At 38.1% G+C, this 23071-nt stretch overlaps 1 protein-coding gene across 1 annotated transcript in view; it reads left to right on the top strand.

The window, feature by feature from the left end:
• LOC135710743 (paired box protein Pax-6-like) overlaps nt 1–23071 on the top strand; it is a 208380-nt gene that overhangs the window by 80238 nt on the left and 105071 nt on the right. The window contains exon 2 of the mRNA XM_065233409.1: nt 807–1037. Coding sequence (XP_065089481.1) covers nt 807–1037 — 231 coding nt within the window. The remainder of the gene's footprint in view (nt 1–806; nt 1038–23071) is intronic.

Below are 23071 nucleotides of genomic sequence, written 5' to 3'. Positions count from 1 at the left end.
CTCTTTAAGAGAGATGTTGTAATCATTTGAAAATACCAGCAGACGGCTGAGTATTAACTTTTTGATTTTGACTTTGAGAAGGTGGTCAAGAGGCTGATGGGGCGATAGTTTTTGGAACTGGTCTTTGCCACCATGCTTGCTGGGAAGCAGCCAAGCCCCTAACACTTACTGAAGACCGCTGCAAGGTGCTCGAAGAAGTTAACAGTCAAGTTTTTCAACTCAAAGTTGACCACTCCATCGACACCCACTACCTGCATGTTCTTGGTTGGCTTTATTTTATGAAAACAGTAATAAAATTACTATTTGTACATTTTTCCTAAATTTTTAATAGTAAAAATGGAAAAGCATTACTTGTAACAGATTTTTAAAGTCATTTCCTATCAATTGGTGTATTTTGATTTAAATTTCATCTATAAATGACAAAGTTATAAGCGTTCAAAACCTTACACCTTTTCGTGATGGTTGCACTTTTTGATTTTCGATTTACCCCTTGTACCTTCCCGTAAGATAGAGTAGCCAAAAAAATTAACTTCTGTTCAATTTTTACACTGCCGTACTATAGCAAAACTATCAACCTATCGGCTTCAGAACTTTCTTTGGCTAATAAATTATCGCACTAAAACTTCATGATTATATAAGCATAGCATTTCCTCCCAACTCCGACAATCAAAACCATTTTAAAAATGACTTAGCAAACATCCGTCCAGTTGCATTTCTAGGAACAGTCCTGAACAGTCTCCGAATATTAGCCACCAAGGCCTTTCAATCCAGTAATGAATTTTCTCCAATTCTATTTTTCTTTCCAGTTGGTCTCTCGCCGAACCTCCCCTCGCCCGGCAACCTGCCCCAGTCGGCGACGAATCTGTTCGGCGCTGCAGCGGCTGTCGCTGTGGCAGCCGGTCACCCCGCCAACGCCCAAGCTCTGGCCGGCCTGGTGTCGCAACATCGACTTCTGGAGCTGTCCCGCTTCGGTCTGCGGGGCTATGACCTGGCGCAGCATATGCTAACGCAACAGGGTGCCGTGTCCAAACTGCTCGGTAAGTGAAATTGATCCATGCAACAGCTGTTTTCCTCGAGTAAAGGGGAGGTAATTATCGTCCCCTGGCTTCCGACCAGTAATTATTTTATTACCGTTGCGTTGCGGCAAATGTCACTTGCCGAGTGCCCGAAGAAGGAGGAGTTAACCTCCGGGTTTCTTTTGAAGCTGCAACCTAAATAAAAGCTTTAATAAAGTAAGAAATTTTCGAGTTTAATCTGCCCTATAATTAACTTCCCGATGAGAGTCTATTATTAAGCATCAGGGTGTTATGGTTTGACGACTGCTACCACAACCACACCGCCAGATGATGATGATACCTTGCATTGTATGCAAACACCACCCCGAAGCCGCTCGATTTCTCCATTCCATTTGGCATTCAGCAACAACAGCAAAGTGACAATGATCAATTTTGATGGCCTGTTAACAAGCAGGAAATTCAATTTCAAGCCATAAACGATAGGATCGCAGCTTCTCTGCCCGTTCACGCAGGAAGTATATGCTTCTAGAGGTACACACTGCGACCGGTGCACTATTCTTAATTGTCTACATTAAAAAGCACCGTGTGGGCACATTCGGGTGAAATTTATGCAGTGTTTTTATCTTAATTTTATGCAAACGGCAGAGCGCTTCACACAGCCCAAACGGTGCACCGTGACAGATTTGATTACGTCGCCGACGGACGACCGGAGGCATTTCCCGGTTGAACTCGGCAGCAGCGGCGGATTGCCGGAAGATTCTAATCGATTTTGCAGCTAAATAATTCAATTGTTTGCCTATTTTTAAAACTACTAAAGGCTAGGCAAAAACCCGATGAATGAGTGTGGAAACCGAGTCAAGGTGATTTAAGGTCGTCAAAGTCACGGGGTTGAATAATGGGGTACAAATGCGACAGCAGCGCCAGTGGTGCACCATTCCACCAGCAGCGTGGCTCATGTATGAATAAAACATGAAATGGTCAGGTTCGGCCTGGACCGATGATTTGGGACTTGGGAATATATCCAGGTGCCTTGGAATGTCAACGGAGCCGCCGGCTCTAGCTTAAACACCGTGGGGTGCTGCTGGCCAACGCGTAGGCTTTCACGTAATCCTATGAATGGTTATTGCCTGGTGACACGGTAGCCCATTGGTGACTGCGGTAGTGGGAGCTGTAAATCTTGGCGACAACATATGTTTTGCGAATTTTGCTCGGCTTTAAGGGGGTCAAAAGAGAATTTAAGGTGGTATCCAGAGCAAGTCCAGAAACCAGAAGCGGCTTTCGGGAATGCCAAAAGACCATTCCGAGGTAGTCAGTAGAATTTTCAGTGATAGTTCTGGAAAAGTTACGAGAGTATTTTTAGTAGGTTCAGAGGACAAACTGGTTAAATTCAAAGAGTATCTACACCGATTAAATAAAAAAAAAGTAGGGAGTTGTATCTAAGTCACGACCGTAGATAAGACGTAGTATTACGTGCTTGGTATCAATATTCGGCGACTGTGTTAGGGGAACCACTTGTTGTTTTCTTCATGCAAACGCCTCGTTTTCTGATGACAAAATTACGCATAATAGGGTAGAGAACTACTTCGGCTTAATCGCCCATTTTGGGTCTATAGAGCAGAAAACTTTAAATAAGTCGATGATTTCAGAGTTAACAAGTCAATTATGCGATTGGTACGATACTTTAGTTAATAAGCTACGGAACGAAGTCAATGAGAACGCGTGATATGAAGGTTTGCTCCCATTATTCCCAAAAACAGGACTGGTAGTACTGATGCGATATTATAGCAGTGACTTTAGTGACTAAAATTACGGAAGTAGTGACCAAATAGTGACTTGTAAATAATAAATAAGTAACCATTTATATGGTAACATAGAAATTCAAAAAAGGTTTGCTATTGAAATAAACTTTTTATGTCATGGAACTTAAAAATCGAATTTCATAAATTCCTCTAATTTAATCGACTCTCACAACGGAATCTCCTGTAAAGAGTATTTGAAGTGATTTGAATAATTTACTTTTGCTTACGTTGTACATGATTACTAGCAAATAGTAATTCCCATTTTTTATGATCTTATATTTGATTCTGCGTTCGAAATCTTTAAAATTTTGATATATCTAGGTACATTCGCTAAGAACTTTTCACAGAATGACCTTAAGAACTTTTTTAGAATAATTCCCCTTCTCTTAAGCTTAAAGGCAAATAAGCTTTTGCAAAAATAATACTGCATTCTTGAAATGTTTTGCAGAACAATCAACAAAATTCTTGGAAATAGATTATTTTCGTAGTTGGAAATGCTTAACATCAAATATCAGAATTAAAGTGGACATTTTATACGATAGATGAGGACATCAAAGTAAAGAGTTGATAGTTCCGTTACGGCAGTGTGAAATTTGTACAGTTGTGTTCGATAAAATAGCAGCGCATGCCGATTTTCAAACAAAATGGTCATCTTTGACATGATGTAACTTTGTTAGATAGTGATCAATTGAGCTGAAACGTTCGCCGAAGAACTACAAATATGTTCAAATTTACAATTACAAAATATAAAATTTTTGGAAGCACCTGCCGGAAAGTGAGACACCAGGTAAAATTGTTCAAATTAATAGCAGTTTTTTATTTGGAAATTTACGTGCTGCAAACATTTTAAACATTTTTAACTATTATGTACAGCTGTTAATTGGGTGGGGATTGTAAGAATTTTGAAAAATGTAAAATTCGTACCTTCGTCAAAACTGTACAATTTTCACACTTCCGTACTATAACGGAGCTATAAACTCTATAATTTAATCTCCTCATGTATCGTATAAAATATCCACTTTAAGTCTGATATTTGACGTAAAGCATCTCCAATTATGTGTATCGTTAAATACACGCATGAAGTAATAACCAGGCATGGAAAATCATTTGCATTCATTTCGTGCATTCATTTACATTCATTTGCCTCTAACTTTTTAGACCAACAGCATTCCGCAAAATGATGTACAGAGTTTTTGTAGGTTTTGTTATTAGCTACAAGTTTTGTTAACAAGTCAAATCCGTATCTCTGGTGCATGACGAACCAGAGCGAACAGAAGCCACTACTGTTTTTCAGTGAATGTATTTTACATTAACTGAAAAACAGTAACAAGTTCTGCCCGCTCTAGTTCGTGATGCATAAGAGATAAGTATTTGAGTTATGAGCAAAAGTTGTAGCTAATAATAAAACCTACAAAAGCTCTGTACATCATTTTGCGGAATACTGTTGATAAAAAAAAGTTAGAGGCAAATGAATGTAAATTAATGTATGAAATGAATGTAAATGATTTCCATGCCTGAGTAATAACAGATGATTAGTTAAAGTAGATCATTTTCAATATTGTATTCATTCTTCTAGGAACTCCTTGAGGCTCCTTCCATAAATCCATTTTAAATTTTTGTGAAATCTCCTTAGAATTTCCATGCAATTAACCCAAAAATTTCAGAAATATCTGCTTAAAATAATCTTGGACTTCTTCCCTGGATTCAATTGGAAATTCAATGCGTATTCCCCTTAGAATTCCCATAGTATTTCCTCAGAATTATCAAAACAAAAATCCGTCACAATATAACTTTGAAACTCTTCTCAGAATTCCTTTGAGGTTGAACCTTCAAAATTCAATTCCATTGGAATTATCGGAATTTATTCTCTCTTGGAATTTCAGAATTAATTTTAAATTGAAGGGGTTCCAAGGAAAGGGGTGTAAGTGACTTTGATAGATTCTCTTCATCAACTTTGTCTTTCGTTAATAATTCAGCTGCTAACACATTCCTTGATTCGTGTGCCATTCTGCATGCTAGATGAGAACCTTCTTTATCAAACTATCTGGCAGAAATAGCGCAAAATCTGTTTATAAAGCTGTGACTATCAAAAGAGAAAGTCGATGAAAAGAATAGATCAAAGTCACTTAAACCCCTTTATTTCTAACCTCCTCAATTCTTAATAGATTTGGACCTAGAATCCTCGTCCTATCATCATAGTAATCTTCTCAGAACTCTCGTTAAATGCAATCTCAATTATATTGGAATTATTGCCAAAATTGTTTCGAAGCTGAATTTTGCGTCTAAAATAATTTAACAATAATCAAAAGCGACGCTCGTATGTGTTGTGACAAGTTTAAATATACATATAGGTAAACCTGGCTTAAGATGTAACCCAAGCAACACCATTTGTTTCTCAGTGAGTAACAACAACCTTAGTGTGACTAATAGATGGTCTAAACTATGGACAACGCACCGCATATAAAACTTCATTGTACCTTAAAAAGCGCAGAAGGTGGAGTCTCTTTGCAAATAAGGTTTTAACTGACTTTACTGCAATGTTTCACTGAAATATTTAAAACAGTACTGTGATCTTTTCCAATACATGTAAATGACATTCAAGATAACCACATAAATATATTGGATATTTTTGTGAGGTGATGCGGAAAAAGCATATTGATGTTTTTATTTAGTCTGCAAAATCAGAGATGACAATCGTAGAAAAAGTCATTTGAATAAAAGTATGACATTAATTACTTTAAAATATTGATAACTAGTCCATTTTTTTAAACGCATCTAGTTTTATGGTGAAATTACACATTTTGCATCGATTAAATACACACACCTTCAAAAACTTACAAATTTATGCCACAAATGCAGCTTAAAAATATGTCAAAATAAAAAATTAATCTGTAAAATAAAATATTTATATTCAAATTATTGGAAAACATTAAAGCTGTAATAAGTATTTCATGTTTTTATGTTAATAGGGTGTGAAAAATGAATAAATTGAAAAATAAGTTTATTATGTTTATTTCTGGCGGATAACATATGGCTGCCAGTCTTACCAACAGCTTTCTCATTGTGTACTTTGCGGGTCAACATGTTCAGTACAACCATATTTATTTGTATGTGCGGTTTTGTTTGCGAATGTGATCAATTTTTGATTTCATTCTAACCGAATTAAATTAGCATGATGATAAGTTCTTAAAACTCAAAATTATGTTTAAAAAAGTAATAATCAATGGGATGGTCAGGGGTCACTATACATAATGTACCCAGGCACTTTTTTGGCTCTCTAAGGCAAGGCAGCGCTCTGTTGTGAGCCGATCACCGACAAGATATTCTGACAAGCTGGTAGATGCCACACTCCGTCACATCAGTGGGCAACTAAAACACACCTACCAGACCACTATTTCATGAAGTGTCCAACCCGTAGCCGCAAACCTAAATTTTAATCAGCATAGTTAATTTAAAATAAATACTTTACAAGTAACAATCAATCAAGGCCTAATAAGTGATCAGCTTTTTTAAACCAAATAAGCTTTTTTTATGCAGTACCGATAGATCATATTAATTTTAATTTTTTAGCTGACAGAAAGTTTATTGAATGCAAAAATGCTTTAAAACTAATTCAAAGTAGTATTTTATGCATATCTTTAAACATAAACATATTTAGTTTTTAAATAAAATAAATGGTATAAATTTTTATCAATTTCAAAAATTAATCAATCTATAAGTTAATAAATAAATGAAATAAAAACAAATTGAAATAGCCTGTAAACCAATTGGAATTAATGACTTTAACAAACAAAGCAAACCCCCACTGTCTATTACTGAAAAATGCTACAACTTTCATTATTTCGTCATTTTTTAACAGAATGTAAAATTTGCATTTAGCAACCCTTCCTCCGAAAGTCTTTCTAATATTTTAAAATTTTCAGAAGATCGTTAGATATCGATTTGGGTAAATTTTTACATGCATTTGCGCATTTGATGTATTTGGAGGTCTTTTGGCATTGAATCGCTTAAGATAAAATTTTCACCTACTACATTTCATGAATGAAAATGTCAACCCCCCCTCCCTCCATTCCGTTACTAAATTTGTGGATGATCCCAAATGTTGGAAAAGATATAAATAATCCAAGAAAATAATTTTTTCCAAAGATGTCATAGAAAATTAGCATCTAACAATACGCTTTCAATCTCATCTAATAAAGTTAGACTCCCAACCAAACCCAAAGGTTGATTTTCCGCGGCTTTTGAGTCCATCTTTGTGCGATGATGTCTGAAAAAAAAATGTATTTAACCATCAATATTCTCTTAAAAAAATGAGAAACTTGAGTGGTTACGGATTCCAAAGACGGTCGTTGGAGATCAGTTGTGGGACTCGTATGACTCCCGGAAACAAGAAACAAAAATTCAACTCCAAATAAATATACCAGCTTGCTGCTGCGCATCATCTGGTCAATACATAAATCCTTGCTCTTTGACCCCTTGGTCGATCATAATATTACTATCCATTAATGAGTGAATGGGATCGATATTTAAACGCTTAGAGTTCATAATTCATACCCTAAGGATTCAAACTCCCAGTTTATTGGGCGAGAATTAAAGCGATTTCACTACGTCGATTACGCAAACCGTTAGACTTCTTTTCATAATCATCTAGTCATCATTCACTGGTCTTTTAAAAAATAGCTTATAATTATAAAGCAAAGATATCTATCGAAATTTTGACAAAATACAAATCACCTGAATAACATTACACCATAAGAAAATAGACTCAACCAAAATGGAGAACTTAATATAGTACTTTAATGTCCTGCACATCAAAACGCCCTCTGATAACCATTAACAGGTGTAACATTCTTAATTGAATTAATTTTTTAATGTTTGGAATATTTGTGAACATAACTTCGGTCGGTAGTGTACGGTTCATCCAGATATAATCGAGCTCACTGAGCTGTTGCACACATTTTAAATAGTATGTTACAATTATGTAGCTGTTTTTCAAGACACAAGTATTTTTTACGTTGCAGATGAGTGGATATTAAAATTAATGATTCATATTGAACTACAACAACACCGCAACGATTTGTCAACATAACTGCACCATTACGTATTATCGATGTTCCAGTTATGTTGAAAATAAGTAGTTTGAACAATCATAGAATTTGATGAGTATGTGCGTGCTCTAAACGTCACTTGTCAGTAGCAATGTGACATCGAGTGGTAGCGACATCGGTGCAGCTCCTCCGCCAGCAGTCATCAGTTTTCAGCATTATAAGCCACTAGTTCTGGCAATCCACCCGCTATTTGGTGCCGTTTCCAGTTCGCTAGCAGTTCCTGCAAATACGAGCTCCGTCTCTAACGGTTCCTCAACGGCCACATTTCCGTTCGGCGGTATCATCATATTTGCTGCCCCCAGCTCATGCAACAACCAATCCATCGTCACCTCAGGCTTCTCACCGTTCTATATAGCCCTTTGGAACACCCGGTTGGTTGAGAGACTACGGCTACGCCAGCCGCTGTTGTCATTGTCTTTAGTCACCATCGTCTCCCGCCATCCGTAATCCTATCGTCCTCGTCGTGGTATTCCATTTCCTATGCAGATGTTAGCACATGCATTACGATTTCTTTGCTTTTGCCAATGTTGCCATGGTAGATACTAGATGATTACAACAAACCTTTTTAGTGACAACTTGATTCAGTTGGTTGCAAAACGAAGTTTGAAAACTTATAGATTCATACGCTTAATTGGAACAAGATTGCAAATAGGTTCTTCAACACATCTTGGTTCGTCAACTTTTTAGTAACATTTCGAAACAGTTGCTCAATAGGTACAAAAAACATATAGTTCACATTCTGTTGCAACAAAGTTATAAGAAACATAATGTTTTATGGAACTCTCATTTAACAAACACAACACAAGTTAGATTTGTTGGTCAAGTGTTTCATAAAATATCACGTAGCATATAACTTCATACCAATTTGAGTGTAACATGTTTGCTCCTCCCATTTGAGGCATGATTTGACAGGTCATCCAAGCAGTACATTGAAACAGTTGAGTTTGATTATTGTGACCTAAAGTAAATGAAGCAACAAAGCTGAAACTTTGTCGTATCAAGATGTATTTCCTGTACCATTTAAGGGATTTCTGGGCAACTTAAATAAAAAAAAATAAAGAATTGAGATGTTTTCTGTGTTGCTTGGGAAGCGTAGATGAAAAAATCGGTCCTCTGAGCACTTAATTTTACATGAGACTTTCGTTCTCTGTACTTTGGTATTCTCCTCTGATATATCTTAGTGTCATCCTTGGAATTCTTTAAAATTCTCTTAAAATTTACTTTGGATTTTTTAAAGTTCTTATTCATTCTTGAAAGACTTTTGAAAATCGATCACAGACAAATACCTTTGGAAAATTTTCAATGTTTACAATTTATTTTCTGGGAAAGGAGGTATATTTTCTTCAATTTTAATCGAAATTGAAGGCATTTCCCAATAGTTTTCCTGGTGTTCTAAAGTTTTGCGGTTCACAGTTCATCCTTGTTAAAATTTTAATTTTTTTAACAGATGTGTTTATTTTGTTGAAACTACTGTAGACTGTCTCAGTTCCAAGCACTCAATTTAAACATTTTGTTGATATTTTTAAATTTCACTCTATTTTAGTAGTGAAAAAGTGATTTTAGTGACTATTTAAAGGGAAATAGTGACGTTAGTGACGTTAGGCCGAGTTAAGAATCCGTAGGCTGAGTTTAGCGTCAAGAAGCAGTGTTAGACTTTTGACAATATCTCAACGATTGGTTTCTCTTTATCAAATCTTACGGTACGTACGGAAAGGTAAATCAAATTGAAAGCCATCAGTAATAATATAAACTGCGCTAGATTAAGAAAGACTAAGTGCGGGTTGTGATTAATAGGTCGGAAATGGGGTAGTTAACCCTATCTACATCCTATTGAAAAATGAGAGGTTGTATCCAGGACGCGACCGTAGATTAGACGTAGTATTACGTGCTCGGTATCAATATTCGGCGACTGTGTTAGGGAAACCAATTCTTTTCATCATGAAAACGCCTCGTTTTCTGATGATAAAATTACGCATTTTCTCGCATGGAATTTTAGATTAAAGAATTTTAGATAATTCAAAAAGTAAAAATTGATTGGATGAATTTCTTGAAAAAAAATTCCAATCGCAAGATATACACGTTCATGAATCATGTATAAGAGATTTTTTGGTTTTTTCTAGCGTCCTGGAGAAAACCTTACTTTAATTTGAAGTATTGCTTGTTAATTGACAAGGTCATGTGGTAGTCGGTCATTGCGAGAATTTCTATGTACCACTTCAATACTGTTACGCATTTGACCACAAACGTTTGCTTGCTGGGTACACGCCACTCACGACAAGTTACTGAATCTAGGGCTGTTAAAAGATTTTCTAAATTTGATCCGCAAAATCTGCGATTTCTCAAAAAGAAATCCGGGACTTCAAATACTAATCCGCGATCAAAAAAAAGCATAGCATTTGTATACTACTACATGGCATTTCAAGCTTATTGCTTATAGCATATTGGATTTTTGCCTGTTCTCAACTTAGTGTTCTTTGAAGTACTTTCACATTTTAATTGAGAGCTTTCTATGCCTGTGCCCAAGGAAGTAGAGAAATTTTCCAACCCAAAAAAAATAATAGACCGGACGGGAATCGAACACAGTCGCCTCCAGCATGGACTTGCTTTGTAGCTGCATCTTTACCGACTGAGCTAAAGGAGTATCGTTTGTAACCTTTGAAATTTAAAAAAATAACATTGTATCATCTTCAATTATTTATGTATAGTATAGATTCTGAGTAATTAGTGAAAATAATAAAACGCCCTTACATGTAGAGATTCTATTGAATAATACTGGCCTATAAATGATTTGAAGATTGCGTCTCTGACGTATTTTCCTGTTCTAAATGTTGCAGTTAATTTGGCTCTAGTTTTCTCAATTTATTACCGATTCAAACCAAACACCCTGCACATAATTGAGAAATTATCAGAGTTTCGCAAGTCACACTTGTTGGTAACGTCGCGGTTGTGTATTTACACGGATATTCCTTGGGTTCTGTCCAATGGTGAGACATTTTCAAGATTTTTATTTTTTATTTCTAATATGAACCTAGCACTTTTCGTAGTCAACTCATAACCGAATCGTATATATGTGTCTTTGTGGATCATGCACGACTTATTACTATGTATACCGGAAATTATCGGTTTTCCAAATCGTCCAGGATATCAGTTGATTTGGTCTACTCGATCAACCAAGACTGCAATAATGTCTGTAGTATAGAAAAATGTCCAATCAGATTCAAAGTGTCTATGTGGATCATGCATGAACTATTGTCATGTATACCAGATGTTTTAAGTTCTCCAAATCGTTCTGGAGTTCAGATGATTTATTCTACTAAATCAACCATGACTGGGATAAAGTCTGTACTATCGAAATATGTCCAAACAGATTCATAGTGTCTATATGGATAATGTTTGATTATTTCCACGTTTACCAGATGATCAAGGTTCTTCAAATCGTCCTGCAGTTCAGATGATATGTTTTAACTAGATCAACAAAGACTAGGATAATATCAGTACTATCGAAATATCTATTTGGAAATCCTAGAACATTTTGCATACACGGAAATAGGTTGGCATGAGCATGATCCACATAGAAACTGCAAATTTGTTTGGGCATATTTCGATACCACAGATATTGAATTAGTCCTGGGTGATTGAGTAGAAAAATAATCTGATCTCCAGAATGATTTCAGAACCTGTAACATCTTGTATATGTAGCAATAGGTCGGGTACAATCCACATAGACACTTTGAATCTGTTTGGACATATTTCGATACTATAGACATTATTGCAGTCTTGGTTGATATAGCAGAATAAATCAACTGAACTCCAGGACGATTTGGAGAACCTATAATATCCGGTATACATGGCAATTACTCGCATATATACGATTCGTTTATGGTTTGACAACGAAAAATGCTATGTTCATATTGGAAAAAAAGAAAATGTCTCACATTGGACAGACCTAAGAGAATTGCCGTGTAAGTCCGGTGTGACTTATGGAATTTAGATCACTTCTCGATTATTTTCACGGTGTTTGGTTTGAATCGGTAAAAAATTGAGAGTCACGGAAAGATCACAATGAATTTTACAATTTTTGTGACAGCACATCACCCAAGTAACAATTTTGGTTTTATGAGGGTTTTGTAGACCATGATTTGGATTGTAGAATGCTATAAAACCTCTACAAAGCTTGCCATGTTACTTGGGCAGTCCCTTCACAATTTTCGCGACATCATTTAATGTTTCCGTGATTTTCGCGACTGAAAGTTCAAATCCGCGACAAACCCACGAAATTCGCGAAATCCGCGCCTGTTGTAACAGCCCTGTGAATCGGATCAGTAGCGGTGCGGCTTTTTCCTCCTTCTTCGGTGAATCGAGGGCTCTTGAGGGCAGCCTTTATTGCTAGCTGCTTGCGGGGAGTCTTTCGTTGTGTACTGAAGAAAAATGTACAACGCCACGCGCCGAAACCACTGCTGCTGATGATGACGACCGGAGACCACCATTCACCACACGCGGTGATTGAATAAAAACTGTTCAGCGAGACCGATGGAATTCGATTTTGAAATCTGTGTTAGCGAAAGCGCTTTTAGGTGGCAATCGGTGATAATTTAGATCACCATTGCAACAGTTGGACATTTGCGTAATTTTCAATAGTGACTTATTGAAAATAAATGCAGTGTTCATTTTAGCAGATTTGCAATAAAATTTCCTATCTATAGGCGAATAAGGAATTAAAACCCATCATATCTGGATCAAAATCAGCCCAATTTCATGCCACGACCGACTTTGGTTTTTGAAATTGCACCACCAATGTTGCCTTCAAAATACATGGAATGTTAGATTTAAACTGATGGGAACTGACATCCGATTGATGACTTTGACAAATGTCAAGAAAATACCCTGTAAGGGGGTATTCCCAATCTTTTGCCTTTTTTCGGCCTGTTTTTCAATTAATTTTTTTTCAAGGAAAATGAATAGTAATGCGCCTAACTCTTTGGGATTCTTGTTTATTGAACATTAAAGTTTACAAATAAATTTTTTTCGACATAAAAAAAGACATTATTGACGTCACAAAATGGCGGCAAACAGACCCCTGTTCGCCGCAAACGCCTGGACGGGCGAAGACTTTTCTCTGGAACGGCTTCATCTGAAACAGATTTCGTGATGAAATTAATAATCTGATAAGATTCTCTGGAGCTTCTCCCGTTGGCAGCAAAAAATCTTGAAAATTAACAAAATGGCGGCCATATGAAAAAACAGGCGATTTTTAGCCCGCTTTTTTGCAGCTTTAAGGTGCTTCAAACAATGTTAAATGTTAATATTTTTGGCTGAAAGTGGAAGAAGCTCCAAAGAATTTAATAAGGAACAAAATGCGCAAAGATTCAAGTCAATATCTCTTATAGTTTCTGAGAAAAATCTTCGCCCGATAAAAAAAATGTGGTTTCGAGAAAAACGCGTTTAAAGTTTTGACTTTAGTTAAAACCATTTGGGGGTTCTTACCATTAGTCAGCTATGGTAAGACACCGAATTCGCTGATCGGAAAACGGCTTGGGGGGATGAAAGTATATAGTCTAAAGTACAAAAAAACGTGAAAAAAAAAAATTTGATTTTTTGAAAAAAAAGATCGGGAATACCCCCTTAAGATATTTATGGTGGTTCTGAAAAGTACCATTTTGTCGTGATGGTTGAGCAATGCTGAGCTATTAGGGTGTTCAACACAGATGATGCTGGCGAGCTGTATGTTGTTTCGAACAAGGGTGACGCGCTTGGCATAGATGGCTCACAGCGACTTACGGAATGCTACTGAATCCGATCAATAGCGGTGCGGCTTCTTCCTCCTTCTTCGATGAATGGACGCTCATGTGGGCTGCACCTCGCTGCTTGCGGGCAGCCTTTCGTTGTGCACTGGGGAACAATGTTCAACGCCACGCGCCAAAAGCACTGCTGCTGCTACTGATGATGATGACGATGACCGATCACACAACCAAACGCGGTGATTGAATAAACACTGTTCGGCGAGGCCGGATAGAAGTCGATTTTGAAATCTGTGTTAGGGAAAAAGCTTTTTGCAGGCGATCGGTGATTATTTTGATCCCCATTGCAAAAGTTGGACATCTGTGTAATTTTCAATAGTGACTTATTGGAAATTGATAAAGTGTTCATGTTAGCAGATTCTTAGATAAATTTCCAATCGATTGGCTTGTTTAGAATTAAAATCCATCCGCTTTTGACAGAGTTATAACTGGTCAAAACCTGACCACATTTCGTAACGCGGTAGAATTTGGTTTTTTGAAATTGCACCCTCAATATGTTACTCAAAACGTCCTTGACAGCTGTGGAGAGGCATAGGTACGCTCGGTCTCTGGTAATAACTCGAATAACAATTATAGTTTTATCATGGTCTTGTAGACCATGTTTAAGACTTGAAGAATGCTTTCCAACCTCGATAATCTAGCAATTCTAGTTAGGAACGGATGTTGACCACTCAATCCCTAACCCGATGACTGTAAGGATGTATCTGGAGCCAGTATTGATCTTGCAAATACTGATTCACCGGAGTTTCCACGCTGATGATGGGTTTGCTAATCCCACGCCCCATTAATTAGATTGTCTATACCAATTAATGGGGCCTCATAGCCTAGTCAGTAAAGGCACGGTATTACCAAGCCGGAGGCGGCGGGTTCGATTCCCGGTCCGGTCGAGGGAATCTTTCGGGTTGGAAATTTTCTCGACTTCCCTGGGCATAGAGTATCATTGTACTTGCCACACAATATACAAATTCATGCATTGGTAATTGGCATCGAAAGCTCTCAATTAAGAACTGTGGAAGTGCATTTAGAACACTAAGTTGAGAGCACGCAATAAGCTAATATGCGCTAAGCAATAAGCTTTAAATGCGAATAAGAAGAAGAAGATACCAATTAATGATTGTCTATCGGAAAGCAGCAGCTACAAAATTTACGATCCTCAATATTGATGTGGTTCTTTATCATGTTAGCAGCAGTTGTGTCGTTTTTGATTTTCGGAATTCAATAAGAAAAGCGAATGACGGTTTGCTTTGGTGGAACTTGAAGAAATGGTTGAGTTGAATATCAAGGAACTCATCAGATGAACTTAATTTTTTTTATCTAAATCTTTTATTTGGAAAGCTCAATCACGTTAGCTTTACGGAGCCGATAATTAATTGTTCATTGTTTTCACATATTTCTATGTCTAGTAGGAGTTGGGCCCAATACTCACGCCTTACCCGAGGTAAGAGGGGTACATTTTTGAAGGATAAGATCAGGGGAGGAACTAAAGGGTGCAGTTTTGTAGTCTCGTCAGAGCGTTTGGGAGATAAACTTGATATATAGTTGTCATGAATCCAATGAAACCAATTCAATAGTGTGTTTTCCGATAACATTTGCTTCAAAACCGCTTCATAAAACTCTGAGGAATGCAAGAAGACTGTTATGTTAACAACAAACAACCACCTGACGTAAATAACGTAGCATCTCAGAGCTATTAACCTACCGAAACGAGTCATATAGACTTCAAAGTTTCGAAGAAGAATTTTATCAAAATTCAACTGAAATGCAGGTGAATTTGTTGTATTTTGTAATATTCAAACTGGGTTTGCAGCATTCAATTCACAATTTTTGGCAAATCCCGGGAACTTGGGAAAAATCGCGGGATTCTTTAAAAGATAGTAAGGCCGCTTCTCCAGCATTTTTAATAATTGGGGGACACTTGATCCCCCTTTTATGATGTACCTTTGAATATTAATTTGAACACGCACGCATCCTAAGGTCGAACGACTATAAATTCTGGGAAATCAGAACTCCAGCAACAGAGTTTTATTTTTGTTTTACCTTCATATATCAGATTTAAGTTAGTGTAAACCGTGCCTTGCCAAGTGTTGTCTAACTGAGTTTTCAACTTCTTATCAAACTGAACAGAAAATCAAAAGAAGCAGCACCCATTCAATGATTATAATGGCTTCTACTTATTTACAGCTAAGAGCTGTGAAAATTTCATACGTTTTGTTGAAAATCCAAAAGTTATTAAGAATCCTCATGCTGGCTAAAACAAAACTTATGGGAGTGAAAACCAGGGTTGATGGAGCCTCGCTTGCGTAGCATATTTCTGAGAAGTAGAATGCCTACTGCCTCATTCCACTGAGCTTCAGAGCTTGTGAGCGAAGGGGGATAAAATGAGAGTGAGGTTTGCTCCCATTCATTTTCAGGTTTCCTATCACACGCTATTACTCTTGCTCTGGGTGAACTTTGAGCTTCTTGCAACGAACAAAAAATCAAATCATCTTCTCGCAGAAGTTCACTCTCCTTCTCTATCTCGATGAGTTTTTGTTTACTTCTTCCATATTCCTGCCACCACTCACTCGAGGTGAAGGCTGGTTAAACTCGCAGGACAAGAGTGTTTTAAAACCTCCGGTGAGTTTGAGGAGTTTCAGCAAGCCTGGTGAAAATACAAGAACTTTTCTCAAAAATATATTCGTTCCACAATTTAACGCAAATGACACCATAACATTACCTTCCGTCTAGACGAAAAAGTGTAGAAACTTACCTAGAAAAAAATCTGCTCAGAATTTTGAGAAACCAAGGGAGGTTTAAGTGTCCCTAGGGATCAAGTGGGTCCAGTCTCGCCTAACATCTGAACCGTTTGATTTGTGGTATCATTCCATCTACCTGTGTCATCACATCTATCGAACTACATATAGGTACCGTTGTTTGCGGATGGGGTTTTAGTCAGTATTCATAAAATCAGTAGCTAAGAGAACTGACTACTCGCGGCTTACTAGAGGTTACGGGCTACAATCTATTACCAGGTAGAAAGGCGATCGAGGAATTCACGGAAAGTTACAGCGTAATGTTTATGGGTGAAAAAGAGGTATAGAAGTGCCTGCAGCCGATTTGAGACATATTTGATACTAAAGATGAAACCGAGGGAGAGATACTATTTCATGGATTTGCGGTATTTTTCCTTCAATTTTGGATCACCTGATTTACTCAATCAAGTTTCTACAGCAAACTGCAGAGGTTGCAAACCGTTTTCGTTCCTCGACACCAATGTATTGTTAAACTGGCTTTCGTTCAGTGGCGTCCCGTAGCCTCACTTTTTACCTGTGCACCAACTTTCAAAATCAGATTGAATGTTATATTCATACTCGAATCGGTTGAAAAATACATTAAATCTTCTAGTTTACTCGATATCTATCCATTGCAAGCAATATTTTGATAATTGTTTATGTTTTGAGAGTTGGTGCACAGGTAGATTGAGGTTAAGGAAACGCTACTGTTTTCTTTTACAGTAAATTCAAAATACTATAAGCAAGCGACAAAGCCGTCTTTCAAATACCCTGAGCTCTAGTAACTAAAGCATAAATATAACCCCCCCAAGACACTCCTCATTACCGATTCACCTCAATAAGAAAAAAAATCACTTCACTCGAGGAAGTAATTTCTCCTGTCGCCAACGACTGCCCATTGCGCTACTCAATTCATTTTCCACTCCAAAGCCAGAGTTTTAAAAATTCGGCAATTTTTCTGGACTCTTCGTGACGGAAGCGTGATTTGCATTTGCAACCCGTTCCGAAAAACATGGCAGCATTCGCGACCGAGCATCCTCTAAGCTCACCGAAATTACCGGTCACGAAGCATGGTGCTTTCAGTTTCCGACTGCTTCCGACCAGCACAAGGTGTGAGTATTTATGAACCCCGTTTCCCAACAGCAGTCGTGGGATGGGATGGGTGTGTTTTACTGGCATTCCCAGTGGGATTTACGATTCGAAGAATGTGTTACAAAAATTTACTAATGATCCGTAATTAACGTCGGCTAATTGTGGGTCATTTGGGACGGCAGATAGGGATCGCTTCCGTCGCGGAGAAATGCATCAAAATGCAGTGTTTACATCTCCGTTAAAGTTATGCAAATTGCAGTACACCAGCGGCGCTTATCTTCGGCACGGGTTGGGATCTTATCTTCCGAGGGATCAATTTCCTCGAGAAAGTCCGCTTCGGAAACTTCGACATGGGGTGCATTTAATATAGATATTTTTCAGCACAATTAACCTTTTGCTTCCCTGGAGGAAATTTATGCATACATATAAATATTTACGTGCAACATTAATTTCCTAAATTAAACATAAACACTCGTTTTATTTGCCTTTTGACTGCGCGCCACACGTCTTTTCTGTGACGGAGTGTGGGGAGGGGCAGTTTGGATGGTGCGTAGCGGGGCTTTTGTAAAACATGCACATCTTTTGTTTGCCGAGCAATCGTCGTCGTCGTCGTCGTCGTCATCGTCATCGTCTAAAGTCCAAGACTGAATGGAGAAGTGCAACCGAAGAAAAGCTGAATGAAAACTGCAGTCGCTCGGTATGTACGAACACAATGTTTCGAATGTTTTATTCATGTCTTATTCGGTTGGTTGGGTTGAGCAAGAAGCAGAGGGATGGTGGGGTAAGCGAAATTATATGCATTGTGTCGGCAGCCCAGTCAGCGGTTGGAAGAAATATGACGAAAATTTACACCCAATAACAGCGTGTCCCGTCCGTTTGTCCATCCAGGGACGTCGAGAGGTATCGAAATTCACTTGGACCAGTGTCGGTCAGTGTTTGGAAAATATTTGTTTGAATTTTTAATTGCGCGGTTTTGTGGTTAACGGCTCAGCAGGACCAGAACCACGTCTGGGTCGGGGGACATTGAGCCTCATAGGGTGTGAATTAGATTAGAAACGCTTTGGGAAGGGAAGGAAATAGTTGTGGTAAAAAGATGGAATAGTTTCCGGGCGGTTGTGACATAATGGAGAATTAAAGTGTCGGCTCGAATTAGGAAGAGTGGAGCGTGATGGGAATTACGGTTCATTAGAATTGGTGTGTGCCATTGGGGTTTGGGTCTGATTTTTTTCTGAAATTGATAGAATTTATTTTGGTCGAGGGGAATTAATAGATTATTGGGATCCGGTTTGCTGGGAGCAGAATTTAAAGCAAGGGTGCAGAGTTGGAATCGGAGTCTGAGTCAGACAAATTTTTTAGCATCAGAAGAAGGAGTAGAAGTTGAAGTAATAGTACCGACTCCGAATCCGACTGTTATGAAAAAATAATTTGAATTTAGAACCTAATATGGTCCACGTGCAACTTTTTTAGCCAAGATCGGTTCGATTGAAATCGAATGGCCATTCCGAAAACTAAAATGAATCGTATAAGCTATACTGATGATCAAATCAATCTTCTCATCTCTTTACCATACCATACGGTTCAAAACGTTAACCTTTAACGTTTTTATTTTTATTTTTTTAATTTCACATTGGTATGATATAAAATATAACTATTTTCCTACTGAATATAGTGTATAAGGCACATCACATCTATTTAACAGTTCTTTTTAATATGACTAGGATATGATTAGGATACATCTGTTTACAATCTGCAAACGTCAAGAATCATCAGCAACTCTTCCAACGATGACTTTATATCTATTTTATTTATTTATACAAGACAAGAATAATAGCATAAGTAATCTACTAATGATTTTCAGAGTATTTATATGATACTATTAAATACACTACCGATGTACCTATTACCCTAACTGAAGTAGTTGCTGTATAAGTTTTTAAATGTTGTTAAACTTCTTGCTGTCTTGCATTCCCTCGGTAGTTAGTATTAGCATTAGCATTAGCATTAGCATCGAACAAGTTGCACAATATCGTAGGTGGTACGAATTCAAAACTATTAAGAGCAAGACGGATATCTATTACTGGACAGATAGTAAGTAGGAAATAATTACTCTCTCCCAGATAAAGACATATCCCGCTACAACAGTTAAGGATTGTCCTGGCCACGTCCTTACAACTGGTACTGATAGGAAAGGTATGTTAGTTCAACATTTACTTAAGAGAGATGCAGAGAACTCTACGACCCCTCGGAAATTTAGGAATTATGTTAGTAGGGAATGTAAGCCATAGGATACATCCAGTCAGTGGTGCTGGCAAATGTAGTTCAAATTGGTAGATCATCATTCTTTTTTTTTATAAAATTTGGATTCTTTCTTTTTTATTTGCACCCAAGGTTGCTTCGACTCGCTTCGCGCTCACGAATCATTAAATCGCTGATTTTGAAATTGACAAGTTTTATGTGTCAAACGTATACTTTTCACCCTTTTCTTGTAACTTACAAAATATCATTATAGCATCCAATGATTCCATAATTCTAAAAAATATTGTATAGCGAAGTTGGTTGAAGCAACCCTGTTTGCACCAAGTGTTTTTTTTTTATTTGTGTGTGTCTGTGTGTGTCTACAATCCATTTCCCACTGACCGGCTTCTATGGAAGAAAATTATTTGCATCTATTTTTATACATAGATGCAAATAATTTTACCCCTGGTGATGGAAAATGATAGCTCTACTGTACATCCAACGACCCATTTCAAGAATGCCTGTTCATACACATATATTCTGAGATCGCCTTCATATACAATAAGCCACGCATGAACACATCGATTTATCAATTCGATACATGTAATGCATTCACACTTTCACCACAGACAAACAAACATAACACATTGAATATTTCTCACTGTAAAACATCGTCGCTAAAACATTAGCGTCATCTGTTGAGTACACTGTGGTGGATAGTACGCTGAACAGATGGCGATAATGTGTAAACGTCAAACTCAAGGGAAATGACTATGCGCGCCACAGGTCCCGGTACTACCAACTACGATTCTTTTAAATTGACCGTTAAATTCTTGTTCGATGAACAACTTGCCAGTGTTATGTCTGTTTGTCTGTGCTTCCACTTTTTTTTATTCTGGCGCGTATTTAGTATAAGCAATGTTTGTATAAATATGAGCAATAATTTAAAACGATCTCACCAACTTTCGCTGTTTCTTCACTCTTCTGTCCAATTGTCGTGTCTATTTGTGAGCTCGTTGTCCTTTTCTGCATCACTGCTAGTTCCTGAAAGTCTCCCATGTCATTTCTGATGCAATCCACGGTATATTGACGTCTACATTTTTAATTTGATGATCTTGAGTTCCTAGTTGCGGCTCTCCTTATACGTTTACTTTGTCGACCCCATGGTACCGGAAAAGATATAGATTTATACATTATTAGCAATGGTGTGATATAACCACTACGGAATGGCCGTTCAGAATGGTTCAATGGATATGAAATGAGGGAACATCTAAATTTAACACGATTTAAAGTATTTCAATGCAACATTTCATTTCAGGGTGTCTTACTTCCCTCGGTAGTTCATTCCATAATCGAATCGAACGATAGCGCAACGATTCATTTAACAAAATTGTGGAGTATCTTGGAATAATTGAAACACTTGACCCAGAAGATTGTGAGTGAATAAAGAAATTTCAAAAATATGTCAGAATTTCGTTTAAAATTTTAAACGTTTGAATACACATTCTAAGTTTCATGTAGTTGACGAAATCATACCCGAGTAATAAATTAGAAAAGTTAGAAATGTGATCGTATTTTTGCAGGTCGTATACGTATCTGATAACGGCATTAAATACCAAGTTTAATATCTTTGTATTTGTCTTGGAAGTTAAGCTAAAGAGAACATCCCCATACAAAAATAACGGAACGGTCAAGGAACTAGCCAGTTGAAGTCTGATATGCTGTGGCGTGGAGTGACGTAACAAAACTAGGGAGTGAAGCGTACAATACACTTTGCCGCACACAGCATTGACTTGAGCATTCCAGTTGAGGTTGCAACCCATTACAATACCAAGATTTTGAATTGTGTCCTTACCTTAAGGGTCCTGTGCACCACCAGCGGTGCAAAGGGCCAACGTGAAAGACTTCCATCCTGGGCGGCTGCTCGCTTTTGCCTTGATCAGATTCCTATCGACTTGCTTAATTTCCTTATTGAGGTTCCGCCACCATGAGCCCCTGGGTCTGCCTCTGCTGGATTCCAATCCAGGGCTTGCTTGCAGATTTCGTTTCCGCCCCGTCGAAGTGTGTGGCCGATCCACGTCCACTTTTGCTCTCGAATTTCTGTTGCTATCGGCTTCTGATGACATCGACGATGGAGCTCGGCATTCGAGATCCAGTTGTGAGACCACCAGGCACAAATTATATACCGCAGGCATCGGTTGATGAAGACCTGCAGCTTTTGAGTGTTCTCCGTTGATACACACCACGTCTCGCTGGCGAATAACAACACAGATTTCACGTTCGAGTTGAAAATTCGGATTTTGGTGCGTTGACTTATCTGGTTGGATCTCCATACGTTTCGTAAACTCGCAAAGGCAGCCCTAGCCTTCTTGATTTGTGCACCTATGTCGGTCTTGGTCCCACCGTCCGACGCTATTTGGCTGCCAAGATATTGGAAACTTTCGAACTTCTCCACTGCTTGCCCCGCCACCGTAAAATTGGAAGGGTTGCCCGTGTTGATATCCAACGATTTGGTCTTGTTGACGTTCATGGTGAGACCCGCCGCAGAGGAGCGTTCGGCTAGGTCATTGAGCTTACTCTGCATATCAGAGCGCCGTTGTGCTAGTAGAGCAACATCATCAGCCAAATCGAAGTAGTTGAGATGCTCCATGGTGATAGGCTGCCAAAGCAGCCCACGGTTCGGTACACGGTCAATTGCACCTACCATGATCTCGTCGATTACGATGAGAAACAGTAGCGGTGATAGTATACATCCTTGTCTCACACCAGCGACTACCCGGATAGGGTCGGACAAGGCTCCGTTATGCAGAACTCTGCACGTGAAAGCCTCATACTGCGTAGGAACGTTTAAGTTCAACCATTGGCGGATGATGGCTCAAAAATTTGGCCATCCACACTGTCGTAGACACAATTCCAGTCGAAGGCTGACAGGTAAGCGAAAAGCACATCAAAGTCGATTTTGCGGTAATTGAGTGCTCTTTCGAATTCATTTGCCACCGGAAGTGGCCTAGAACAATCAGCTGCAACATTAACGCGAATATTAAGTGGGGCTTTAGAAGGCTATAGAAAGAACGTCGCTGCTTAGGTTGCCGAGAATACGTAAATTCCCCTATATAATATAATGTTTTAATATATATGAATTCACATTCCACTGTGTCCTAGCAAGAAGTACGGTCGACTTAGTTCGCGCTCCGCTATTTTGGAAGTTTTCTCGCTATTCGCTTAATTTAAATTGTCAGTTTTTTCTCGCTT

The sequence above is a fragment of the Ochlerotatus camptorhynchus genome, unplaced genomic scaffold, assembly GCF_037179485.1.
Source record: "Ochlerotatus camptorhynchus isolate MF236.1 unplaced genomic scaffold, CSIRO-AGI_Acam_v1.1 ptg000401l, whole genome shotgun sequence".
NCBI lineage: Eukaryota > Metazoa > Arthropoda > Insecta > Diptera > Culicidae > Ochlerotatus > Ochlerotatus camptorhynchus.
This window is presented reverse-complemented; position numbering and strand designations above follow the sequence as displayed.